Source organism: Bos indicus x Bos taurus, chromosome 2 (assembly GCF_003369695.1).
Source record: "Bos indicus x Bos taurus breed Angus x Brahman F1 hybrid chromosome 2, Bos_hybrid_MaternalHap_v2.0, whole genome shotgun sequence".
NCBI classification, from domain to species: Eukaryota; Metazoa; Chordata; class Mammalia; order Artiodactyla; family Bovidae; genus Bos; species Bos indicus x Bos taurus.
The window spans coordinates 119,708,720-119,721,436 of record NC_040077.1 but is presented as its reverse complement, the minus strand read 5'-3'; the positions used below and the strand labels follow the sequence as shown (position 1 = coordinate 119,721,436).

The 12,717-nt window shown below is 48.1% G+C and overlaps 1 protein-coding gene across 4 annotated transcripts in view; it reads right to left on the bottom strand.

The window, feature by feature from the left end:
- The window catches only part of DIS3L2 (DIS3 like 3'-5' exoribonuclease 2), a 357,289-nt gene that overhangs the window by 144,718 nt on the left and 199,854 nt on the right, over positions 1 to 12,717 (bottom strand). For all 4 annotated transcript variants that reach the window (XM_027516383.1, XM_027516355.1, XM_027516373.1 and 1 more), the window contains exon 10: positions 11,200 to 11,279. In XM_027516383.1, coding sequence (XP_027372184.1) covers positions 11,200 to 11,279 — 80 coding nt within the window. The remainder of the gene's footprint in view (positions 1 to 11,199; positions 11,280 to 12,717) is intronic.

Here is a 12,717-nt window from a genome sequence, read left to right as displayed (position 1 = left end):
AAAACCTTGACTGTGATGAGGGAAAGGAAAACCTAATTCTAAAGAAACAGACATCACAGGAGGACATGTGGTATAAGTTTATATGTCAGCTTTTAAGTATACAGGCAACCTACAAATAAGGGCTGAAGCATGATGGAAATAAAAAGGGCAAGGCAAGAAACAGAAAAAGGGGAGAGAAACATGAAAAGTCTGTAACAAGATGCTTAGGCTGACTAGATCAAGCAGTTTTCAAATGCAGGGTACCATGCATGATACTCAGGATACAGAGATGTCTGAGGAATGCCCTGCTTTTAGGAAACAAGCAAAAAGGAGAATTACATCCACAAGCCATGATGTTTATTGCATTAGGCACATGAAGACAATCTGCTAATAGAGTAGGAACAGTTCATTCTGCCAGGAGGAAAGGAAAGCTCCACAGAGGTTTCATCATGCTCTTGAATGAAATTCTGACACAGGAGTATCCAGGGAGGCCAGGCGTTCTAAGGGGAGGGCAGAGGGCAAGCGGGGTCCGGGACGCAGGGTAGAGTGCAGTAGACATGCAAAGCGAGGAGTGGCCAGATCCCATTAGGGTGTTGTGCATGTGTGTGTGTTGGGAGAAGTCTCATTAGGGTGTGTGTGTGTGTGTGCACGTGCACATGTGTGTTGGGAGAAGTGGCACTTGGAGGTGGGGAAGGAGAGAAAGGAGGCTGGGTGCTAATCTTAAAGTAAAGGGCTTTGATAACAAAGCTCTGCCAAAAAACGTGGACTGTGCTATAGGAATGAGGAGGTTTTCAAGCAGAACAGTGACATGAGCTGGTATTTGCGTGTACATGAAGGAACACTAGCTGGGTAGCCAAGTGCAGGACGGACAGGGAGGAGGGGGAAGATTACTGACAAGGCCATGACAACAGTGCTGAGAGGAAAAGGAATTAACTGTGATTTCAGGATTCCCTTTTGAAAAAAAGCTTTGGTTGACTAGGTAGCAGGTGATGATGCCTTTATAAAAGCAGGGGACGGAGAAGAAACAGATTTAAGGGGAAGCAAGGTCCCAGCGCCCTTGCCCTGGTGCCCACCATGTCCTCCCTCGCAGCAAACCCCCAAATTTGGATCACTGCAACTTCTGCTCCCACATCTAAGAGGCTAGAGGAAATCAGCCAGGCTTGGCAGTATTCCAGCTCAGTCCAGGGTAGCTGGGTGCAATGGGCTCCTGGTCAGCTCCCATCCAGCCGTTCTACTGTCCCCTGCTCCCCACAGAGCCCCCACCCCTTCTGCCCTCAACAGGCCAGCCACTTCCTCTCATGACTGAAGTATTATCCTTTGTAAATACTCAGCAGGCATCCCACTCCTTATGTCCTGCTTCTCTGTCTCAAAAGGAGAGCTGTTCACCCTCCATCGCCATTACCATCTCCAGTCCTGTTTTCCACTCCCTTCTCTGCCACCTGCAGTCTGGCCTCCCCTCCTCAAAGTCCCTGACATTAGTCTCATCAAGGTCGTCAGTGACCTGGTTGCCAAGCCCAGACTCTCCAGTTCTCTTCTACCTGACTTAACTCAGGCTTTCTGACTTTAGCCTCCTCTACCCACTCCCCTTCACCTCCAGTCTTCCTGGACTCATCTCCTGGTTAATTTTCCTCATCTTCCCGGGAGTCCAGCTAGGGTCCTTCTCTCTGCCTGTGACCTGTCCTGGGCCATCTCTCCCAGACCCATGCACTGATGACCCCATATCTCCATCTCCAGCCTTGGACAAGTGACTCCTTTCACTTGTCCTCTTGGTATTTCTATCTGAATGACTCTCAGACTGCAAACCCAACATGTGTTTGTCTGAACACACCATCCTCCCCTCTAAAGTTGGCTCTTCTCAGTATTTCTTGTTGAACAGCATTCAGTTCAGTTCAGTCGCTCAGTCATGTCCGACTCTTTGCAACCCCATGAACCGCAGCATGGCCTTCCTGTCCATCACCAACTCCCGGAGTTTACCCAAACCCATGTCCATTGAGTCAGTGATGCCATCCAACTGTCTCATCTTCTGTCATCCCCTTCTCCTCCTGCCCTCAATCTTTCCCAGCATCAGGGTCTTTTCAAATGAGTCAGCCCCTCGCATCAGGTGGCCAAAGTACTGGAGTTTCAGCTTCAACATCAGTCCTTCCAATGAACACCCAGGACTGATCTCCTTTAGGATGGACTGGTTGGATCTTCTTGCAGTTCAAGGGACTCTCAGGAGTCTTCTCCAACACCACAGTTCAAAAGCATTAATTCTTCGGCGCTCAGCTTTCTTTATAGTCCAACTCTCACATCCATACATGACCACTGGAAAAACCATAGCCTTGACTAGACAGACCTTTGTTGACAAAGTAGTATCTCTGCTTTTCAGTATGCTGTCTAGGTTGGTCATAACTTTCCTTCCAAAGAGTAAGCATCTTTTAATTTCATGGCTGCGATCACCATCTGCAGTGATTTGGAGCCCAGAAAAATAAAGTCAGCCACTGTTTCCCCATCTATTTGCCATGAAGTGATGGGACCAGATGCCATGATCTTAGTTTACTGAATGTTGAGCTTTAAGCCAACTTTTTCACTCTCCTCCTTCACTTTCATCAAGAGGCTCTTTAGTTCTTCTTCACTTTCTGCTATAAGGGTGGTGTCATCTGCATATCTGAGGTTATTGATATTTCTCCTGGCAATCTTGATTCCAGCTTGTGCCTCCTCCAGCCCGAGCGTTTCTCATGATGTACTCTGCATAGAAGTTAAATAAACAGGGTGACAATATACAGCCTTGACGTACTCCTTTCCCTATTTGGAACCAATCTGTTGTTCCATGTCCAGTTCTAATTGTTGCTTCCTGACCTGCGTACAGGTTTTTCAAGAGGCAGGTCAGGTGGTCTGGTATTCCCATCTCTTGAAGAATTTTCCACAGTTTATTGTGATCCACACAGTCAAAGGCTTTGGCATAGTCAATAAAGCAGAAATAGATGTTTTTCTGGAACTCTCTTGCTTTTTCGATGATCCAGCAGACATTGGCAATTTGATCTCTGGTTCCTCTGCCTTTTCTAAAACCAGCTTGAACATCTGGAACTTCACGGTTTATGTATTGCTGAAGCCTGGCTTGGAGAATTTTGAGCATTACTTTCCTAGCGTGTGAGATGAGTGCAATTGTGCAGTAGTTTGAGCATTCTTTGGCATTGCCTTTCTTTGGGATTGGAATGAAAACTGATTTTTTCCAGTCCTGTGGTCACTGCTGACTTTTCCAAATTTGCTGGCATACTGAGTGCACTACTTTCACAGCATCATCTTCCAGGATTTGAAATAGCTCAACTGGAATTCTGTCACCTCCACTAGCTTTGTTTGTAATGATGCTTCCTAAAGCCCACTTGACTTCACATTCCAGGATATCTGGCTCTAAGTGAGTGATCACACCATCATGATTATCTGGATTGTGAAGTTCTTTTTTGTACTTTTTGGTACTTGTTCTGTGTATTCTTGCCAAGTCTTCTTAATATCTTCTGCTTCTGTTAGGTCCCTACCATTTCTGTCCTTTATTGAGCCTATCTTTGTATGAAATGTTCCCTTGGTATCTCTAATTTTCTTGAAGAGATCTCTAGTGTTCCCCATTCTATTGGTTTCCTCTATTATGTTCCACCTACTGCCCAAGGCAGAAGCTTAGATGACATTCTAGATTCTTCTCCTACTTCCAGTATCAAAAGCTTACTAACTTGCTCATTCTACAAACACTGCCACGCGTGTCAACTATGTAACACACAGTACACAGGGCACTGAGGGTTCAACAGTGAACAACAGGACAGTCTTTTCTCTCGTAAAGCTCACCTCCAGGGGGACAGACCCACACAAGTACCTTAAGGAAAATCAACAAATGGGTGGGGAGAGAAGACTGTAGTGACAGGGTGGTCAGGAAGGGTTTCCTTCAGATGAAATTTGAGCAGAATTTAAGAGCAGTGAGAGATCTGGGAGAAGGGGATCCAGACAGAGGGAACAGGAAGTACACAAGTGCTGAGCTAGGAGCAGCCTGGCCCATCTGAAGGACAGCACCGAGGCCATGATGGCTGGAGGAGTTTGGGTGAGAAAGTGACTGCAGGAAAGGAGGGTGGAGGGGTGGTTAGAGCCAGAGACAGCAGCAGGTCCCGCTGAGGACTTGGAGGAGAGGTGGTTAGAGAGAGAGAGCAGTAGGTCCCAGTAAGGACTTCGGTTTTTATCCTCAGCAGGATGAGAAGTCTTGGAAAGGGTGGGGTAGGGGAACAACCTGATCAGATCTTCATTTTATAAGGACTGCCTTGGTTTCCATGAGTGGGAAGAAAAGGGCCGTCACGAGAGAGCACTTAAGAGGCTCCTGCAGCTGCCCCGATGTCACCCTTGGCTAGTGCCTCCCGCACTTCTGGCTCCGCAGCCTCTGCCTTGGTTGGGGCAACTGCCATCTCCCACCTGGACTATCTTAACCCCATGCTCCATCCTGACTCCTCACTGCTGCCAGAGCGAGCTCTCCAACCTGCAGGCTGGATCCTGAATCTCTCCTGCTTAAAGCTCTCTGCTTACCATTACACTTGGGATAAAACTCCCACTCTGGAAGAGAGCCTGCCAGCCCTCAGAGGCTCCTCCCACCCCGCCACAGTTCAGCCATGCTGACTTCCGGCAAGTCCTCAGAGGCTCCTCCCACCCCGCCACAGTTCAGCCATGCTGACTTCCGGTTCCTTTCCATACCAAAGTCTTTGTACTTCAGGGCCTCCACATGCTCTGTTCCCTTTGCTTGAAACGTTCTTTCTACCCACTCTTTTGTGTGGCTCACTCCGTTAATTCTTCAAATCTAGGTTTAAATACTACTGTCTGTCCCTCACACCACTCTCGCATCTCAACCATGGGCCATTCCCATACTTCTGGTTGACAGTTACTTGACATTGAACTGGGAAGGACAGGGAGCTTGTCAGGGCTTTTCCTCTGTTGTAGATCCAGCAGAAAGAGGAGCCCTTGCTCCTCAAATCACATTTCTCGTTTCTTGAATGGATGGATGATGTTGCTCTCCAACTTAAATGCTGTCTTCTCCATAAAGTCTAAACTTTCTAGCAGGACCTATGAAAGAATTGAGTCTCCTCCCTGCTTCATCTACAACCACCACCCTACTTGAACCTCACAGCCCAGAGAGTCCCAATTCTGTGTGTTTCCCTCCAAATTACCACGTGTCTGGCACCTGGGGCTCTTCACACAATCTTCCCTCTACCTGAGAACCCCCTCCCCTCTTGAGAGGTTATGAACATCAGCACAGGTACAGAGATTCACTGAGCACCTGCTCTGAGTCTTGCACTGCAAGGGGGTGGCTGGATGGTGAGAAGGTAGATAAGAAACAAGATAGTCAACAGCATGTCAGTGGGTGATGAGTGATGAGGAAAATAGTACAGCAAGGATGTTGGAGAGGGCTGAGGGGAGTGGAGAAATTAGAGGCAAGATGGCTAGGGAAGGTCTTTCTGAAGACAGCCACCTGTCTTGAATCAGCCACGCAGCTCTCCAAGGAAAGAGCAATCAAGCAGAGGGAACAGGGCACAAAGGCTGAGGCACTAGGAAGGAAGGGGACTGGAGTGGAAGTCCCACAGACTCCCATGAGGCAGACAGAGAAGGGGGAAGATAGAGAAGAGTTAAAGAGGACAACCAGAGAAAAAGAGTCCAATGACCAAGAGCAACTAGAGCCACCAGAGCCCAAAGAAGAGTAGGTGAAAAGCAAAACAACGCACACGTTTACTGAACTGAAATCAGGCACAACCTGTGCCACTGAACTTTCTGGAGCCATGTAGCAAAGGGAATAAGAAAAAAGTGGGAGACTGGAGAGTGACTGCAGCAAGTACAGACGGTTCTTTGATGGGCAAGGGAACACAGCTGCTCCTGAGGCTGTAGGGGGCTGAGGAAGGTTTTACAGGATGGAGACTTAAGTTTGTGAGAGGAGGAAGCCAGACTAAAGGGAAACATGAAGGGGCCGTGGAGAGCGACTGGTGGGGTGAGATCTTTCTAGACGTGGGACTGAACCCAGGAATAGGGTCCAGTCCGGGTGCTAGGATTCGCCAGAACCCTGTGCTCATACCTTCAGGACTCCCATGCCCTCTTCCTTTCCAGCAGCAGACCCAGAGCCTTCAAGGCCACTCTCCACTCATTAAAATTACGACCCCCGCCCCCTTCTATGGCTCAGGTTCTCTGGCCTAAGCTTGGCACACAGCAGGGGCAGAGTCTTTCCAGCTCCTACTTCCTCACTGCCTCCAAGGGTGACAGGTCATGACAAGAACTCTCAGCAAGTGACACATGTAACCACATGGGTAGGACTTCTATGGAATTCTTACAGGCTCTCTCCTAGTGTCTTGTTCCTATTCCCTGAGTGAGAAGGGCTCCCAGGAACAGAGCTCCCGAGTCCTCCCTCCTCAGGGAAGGGAAAGCGAAAGCCAGATCACAGAGACAAAGTGGCAGGGAGACTGGTGCCCCCCTACAGCAGCGTAGGCACAGTGCTCTCCTAGGGTCCCTCAGGCAGGATGCCGTCCGCTCACGGAGCACTTTCTCACACCTGGTCAGCTGGACGGTTCCTCCTTTCTGTGAGTTGGCCAGCTGCCCTCTGAGGGGGTGGAGAAAAGGCGCAGGTGGCTAAGTACCTAAGATGTGTGCTCGCTCCTTGGGCAAGATTTTCATGGTTCATGGATGAAAGCAGCGAGGAGGAGAGACAGGCAAGAGGGATGCGACTCTGGGAATCCAGCCAGGTGTTCATTCCATCAAGACTTCTGTTCAGTGATCGTCAAGGTGTGAATTCCCATTTCCAGAAAGCCTCAAGGATGAAGGGACTTGTTTATGTATTTATTCTTATTCATTTACTCACTCTTTTTCCTCCAATGGTTTTTAGTATATTCACAGAGTTGTATAACTAGTCATTTCAGAACATTTTCATCTCCCCCCAAAGAAACCCCAAACCCATTAGCAGTCAGTCCCAACCCCCCACTCCTTCCCCAGTCCTTCAGCTCTAAGATCTGGCAAGGCTGCTCCTGCCATGTTCAATGGCAGAGCACTCACTGCAGAATAAAACATTAGAGAAGCAAAGAGAGCCAGAGAAGCAGAGAACAGCAATTTCCTGTAGGATCTGTTGGGAGCCTGAATAAAAGTTGAATAAAAGTCCTGACTTGTCTGGCTGATGACTTCCTCTCTCAGAGACTAGAGCAAAGCAATAAGGCAGGTTTAACTGAATAAAATGGGTGGCTGGAACTGGCTGGAACAGAATCACCGTGCTCTGGCAGACACGGAGAAGTCCGAATACAGGCAGCCACCTACCTCAGAACTCACAGAGGCAGAAGTAATTCTGTGACAAGGGAAATGGGCTCAAATTTCATAAGCTACAGGACATAGAAAAATATACCGGATGCTCAGTTGAGAAGCTGTGGTTCGACATACAGGACAGCTGTTATATAGTATCTGAGGCCTGTCACATGAGAGACAAGATTTATTCTATAGGACCCCAAGGGCCACACATGAGACCAACAAGTGCAAAGTCACAGGAAGAAAGAGTATTTGAGATCATTACTGGGAAGGATTTCCCAATAGTCACACAATCTTAAGGCTGAATGGGCTGCCTGTCAGGTAGAGAGTTAAAAGTGCAATCTGGATATTCAATAAGCAGACGCTGGAGAAGTAATCTGAAAAGCAGAGGGTAGTGTGACAACTGTGACGTTCCCACACTTGACTGGTGAGGTCAACTGTGGGGTGTGCGGTGAGTGATCTGCTACAGCCATCAAACACTGCAGCATGTGATTTACTGGTTTTAGGTGCTGGGTTATCATTATGACACCAGTCTTTCTCATTTGCATTTAAATACTTTCTTGAGCTAAGCTGAAAGACTCCATGTTAAAGTTGGCGGGCTGGTAATGCTTGCGGGAATGATGCCCTCGAGTGTGTTCCTGGGGGCCTCGAGTGTGTTCATGGGGCCCTTGAGTGTGTTCACAGGCTGTAAGAAGTGGGGAACTACCAAGCGAGTTGACTAGCAGAATCTTTTCCAAGGCCGATATCCCTCAAAGGGAGAGGGCACCTCCTCCTCAGCCTCCCAACCTGACCAAAGCCTACTGGGGAGCAGGTGTCATAGCATTTCTGCAGGATTCATTGCAGACTGTAATGCCTAAATCTCATACCTATGGGAGAGATACTCGTAATAAGTCCTGGGGGGCCTCTGAACTCTACAGAAAGGGAGGGTAAGGACTAAATAAGTTACTTCGGACTGTGTGTTTCATTTTCACAGAAGAGTCATTCAGACGATTTCAATGGGACCAAAGGCAAGTTTAGCCTTTATGTTTTCTTTACATAAAAATGGTTGCAGATGATGAACATATGCCCAGAAAACATCACTTGCTTTTTGAAACATTAAACAGTTTTTCCTCTAAGCAAGAACTGACACGAACTGTTAACTAACGGAACCTGAACTTAGCCAACCTGTCCCCAATCCAAACTGGAATTGACTTTCACTTTTCATCCCCCTGGATAAATGGCCTTGGCAGAAACTGCTGTCACAAAGGCCAACTGTAGAAGTGCCACCAAAAAAATGCTTGACTACCCAACTCAGGTCTTTTCAGACTCTTCCCTGACTCCTTTCCATGTTCTTTTTCTGTTGCTCTGCCAAATGACCAGACGTTCCTTACTCCTCTGGCATGCAGGAGTAGTGAAGCAGATGGAAGGTATCTCATCACCTGGGATGGTGGCTACCGGGCAGCCTGTAATTTCTGGCACCTCATAATTTTTTTTATTACAAAATTTTTTCATTATAAAGCTATTATTACCACATTATGAAAATCTGGAAACTAGGGAAAAGGGAAAAATCACTTACAGTCCCATCATCCTAAGAAAATCACCCTTTGAGTTCTGCTGCATTATCTACTCATCTCCACGGCTCCCTGGATATGACGAGATGAACCACACACATTTAGCCCACCTGTCCCCCACCTCCTCTGCAGAGGATCTGCAGCAGGTTACAGGGAAACCCAAACACATGTCGTCAGGCAGCGATTCCATATAGACATGCTCTCTCTGAAACCAGCTTGTCCTCCTTGTTTCCCAGTTTCTACCATACAGATTCCACGTCCTCATCATCCAGGTTGGAACTTTTGCCCCATCTTGGATTCCCCTCCCTCCACTCCAACATCCACCCCATTGATCTTCTGTCATTACTGCTTTTTTCACAGCTGTCCTCCCCACCCCCATTAATAATAATGCCAGCATCTCCAGTCCGGGCTTCCCTGGTGGCTCAGATGGTAAAGAATCTGCCTGCAATGCAGGAGACCCAGGTTCGATCCCTGGGTCAGGAAGATACCCAGAGAAGGGAATGGCTACCCACCCAATTCTCCTCTGGAGAATTCCATGGACAGAGGAGCCTGGAGGGCTACAGTCCATGGGGTCGCAAAGAGTCAGACATGACTGAGCAGCTAAGACTTCTCTCCTCTCCAGTCCAGGCGCTTCGATCTGTCTCTCTAACCAATCACAATGTTTCTCGGCTCCTATTTCCTGTCCTTTTCCTCTACCTTGCGCTGCTAAATGACTTCCCTCACTGGGACTGCTTTCCCTGAAGAGCAGTTTGAAAACAGTCGGTTTTCGATTGTCTGATGAAGCATATTCTTTGGAATACGTTGGAAATTTCTAAACATGTACAACTTGTCCCCAGTCAACCCTTCTGGCCCCATCTTTTACCATTTTCCTACACGAAGCCTCTGCTGATAACCTGGTGCCCTAGACAGGACACATAGCGTGTGGAGTGAGTGGGGGCAGGACACGCGCCTGCTCCCCAGTGTCCCTGCAAGGGGGATACCATGCAGGCCAGCTGAGACAGGGGAGATGGGGACCAGGCCCACCCTCCCACCATTAACTACAGAAGCGGCCAAAGTAAATGAAGCAACAGTTTCCAAGCATTTGGCTACAAATAGAGCAGGGCTATGAACCTGGAGAGAAAGGAAATACAGGAAGTGAGGTCCAGTGTCACTGGGCTTTCTCCCTGGGGACACTTTTCAGCTGCAGCTCAGGGGAGTGGACGTGAGTGTGAGAAAGCCCAAGCCTTTGCATGTAGCAAAGATTGCTCAGATATAAGAAACCAATGTGCTATTTGCTTTTTTAAGTAGACTGCTCTAACTTTGGACTGTAAAAATACGTAATTCGTCTGAAATTCCCATGAGACCTTTCCTCTCTCTTTATCCTTTCTCGTCCTTTGAGTGTTCTGTGGTTGAAAACACCAAGCAACATGGCCCAGAATCTCAAGGAGAACTCTTACTAGAAGAAGATGAGAGCATTTTTGGCAGTAGTATTTTCTGTCTCTCAGCTTTCCATCTACTGAGAGCCTCCCTGTCTATTATGGAGAAGAGACAACACACTGAACCCATGGAGTTCTGGATATTAATAGAACATGTGAACATCTCTGCAGGGTTTGCAAAGACCAGGTCGCTGGGCCACCAACCCTCTGCAGTATATTTAAGTCCCAAAGGTGGATACCATCAGGGGCAGGCCGGCGAAAGCCATACTGGAGAATGACTCATGCCACAGCAGTCACCAGACACCCTTTTCCCCACCCCAGAGCAGGGCAGGAGGCAGCTTGAGAAGCTGGAGCAGCACATGATGGTGGTTGGGGTGGGGGGCGTGAAGAAGCAGATAGCAGGGTTACTCTTCTCACACCTCACACACTTTCCCTTCCCGCTACTGTAGTTTTCAAATCCTACTTTTTCCTACCTATCTCTGTCCCCAAAGAAGGTTTCAAGAGCCACTAACAACTGCCTTCCACAGCCTACTGGGCAGGTTGAAGACCCTTGCTGAGCGGCACTGGCCCTGAGGGGCTTCCTCAGAGGGGCTGTCCTGCTACCCTGCTGGGCCTGGAATCACCACTGTGTGTCGTTCAGTTCAGATGAAGAACTCCGTGCTTCTCCCAGGCAGGGCTCAGGGGCTTCTTCTTCTCTAACACGCCATGCCCACACTGGCACTTCCTGCAGGGCCAGGCCTGAAATCAGTTCTTCCGCCCTCCCTGCTGCCCCTTCTGAGGCCTGAGGAGGATCCCTTAAGAGGACATTTCTCATTCCCACCTCTCACCAAAGTTGGCTCAGGAGCACAGTCTTGAAGTCACATACTTGTGGAGGCTCCGTGGCCAGGGGCAAGTTCAGGGACAGAGCAAACCTAATCCTGCACATTACACTGTGCGCCCTTGCCTGCCACCCAGAGTGCACAGAAATCCCATCCTACCATCAGCGAGGGACTTGCAGGAGAGGGCGTCATCGAGGTCTCGGGCAGTTGACGGGTCAATGGTGAAGATACAGTCTTTTCTAGGAAAGATTGAAGACATAATTAGCAAGGCCACAAATAACTGAAACTTGACCCCACCGGAGAGCAGCTTTAAAGAACAGTTATTTTGCAAATGTATAAATAGTAGGCAAAGTGGGGAGGAACTTCTCTCTTGTCTCTCTGAGAAGGGGATCTTTAGTAAACTGTGAACTAGGGAGGCTAACAAGGCTCTGTACTGTCTCTGAGGGCCCTTCTCCTCTCTGTGGCCTGGCCCCTCTTTCTCTTTGATCCTGAGAAACAGGTGTGGGCACGTGGAGGTGAGGCAGCCTCTGGGAGTGAGGCTTCCCAGGAAGTCCATCTGAAGAGGGGCAAGTCCCTTCGGTAAATTAACTCTCTGATGGGCTGTCCTTTCTTCGCCTCCCTCTTTCTCGATGGCTGATGGGAGTCTGTCCTTCAAGGATTATATGAGCAAGATTTACTGAGTCTTCTCCGGCCTTGCAAAAGCAGGATGTGCCTAAGAATAAATGGCCTGACTCGTGACACAGGGATGAGCCCCAAGAGTAGGTTCTGTGAAAAGCTTTGGGCTCATTTAGTTGGCTGTGACGCAGTTCTACTTGGAAATGGCCCTAATAACAATTTTTTTTTTCTCTTCAAATAATCGTATACTTCCCCCAAGCTCATACACTTAAGTACACCCCACGCCTATTTATCACCACAGTATCCCTGTGCACATCTCATTCCTAATCTGTGAAGCCCCTGGACAGTCTCATTTTGCTTTATAATTTCCCAAGTAACATGCCCCACCTAACCCAGCCCTTCCTACAATGTAAATATCTAATATTTGGGCAGTCTAGTTCCCCACACCGCCCGCCCCATCTACCCAGGCACTGGCCTGGAGGTTTGGGTATTTGGAAGAAACCACCCTCCCTTCCCCACAGGCAGGCTATTTGAGTCAGCACTCCCCACTCCCACTGGACTCTCCTCCAGAGGTAATGAGTGCATCCTGACAGGAAGTAATGCATGCCACCTGATGGGAAGTAATGAATGCATCCTGACAGGAAGTAACAAGTGTAACCTTATGGGAAGAGACAACGAGGTGAAACTAATCCTGATACCATGGCAATGGGCTCTAAATTGGTGAGGCTCTTGAACTTGATTCACAAGGTAAAGCTGTCTATTTCTTGTTCCTTTTAGTATCCTCCATAAAAGTCAGCAAACTGCATTGTAAACCCTGAGTACTCAATAAATACTTTTTAAATTGAAACTGAAATGTCCATCTTGGTGGTGGGAAAGTTTTGACCCACCTACAATCACCGTAAGGGCAGCATAAGAAACTAAAAGAACGTTCCTCTAGTAAAAATCAAAAAGGATATTCTGTTAGCTTGATGAGGGCCGCAGTTTACTAGTTTACTTAGAGATTTAACCGGGAAGTTAAGTTTTCTTAAAATCAAATGTCTCTAGGTGCTTTGAAAATTTTAT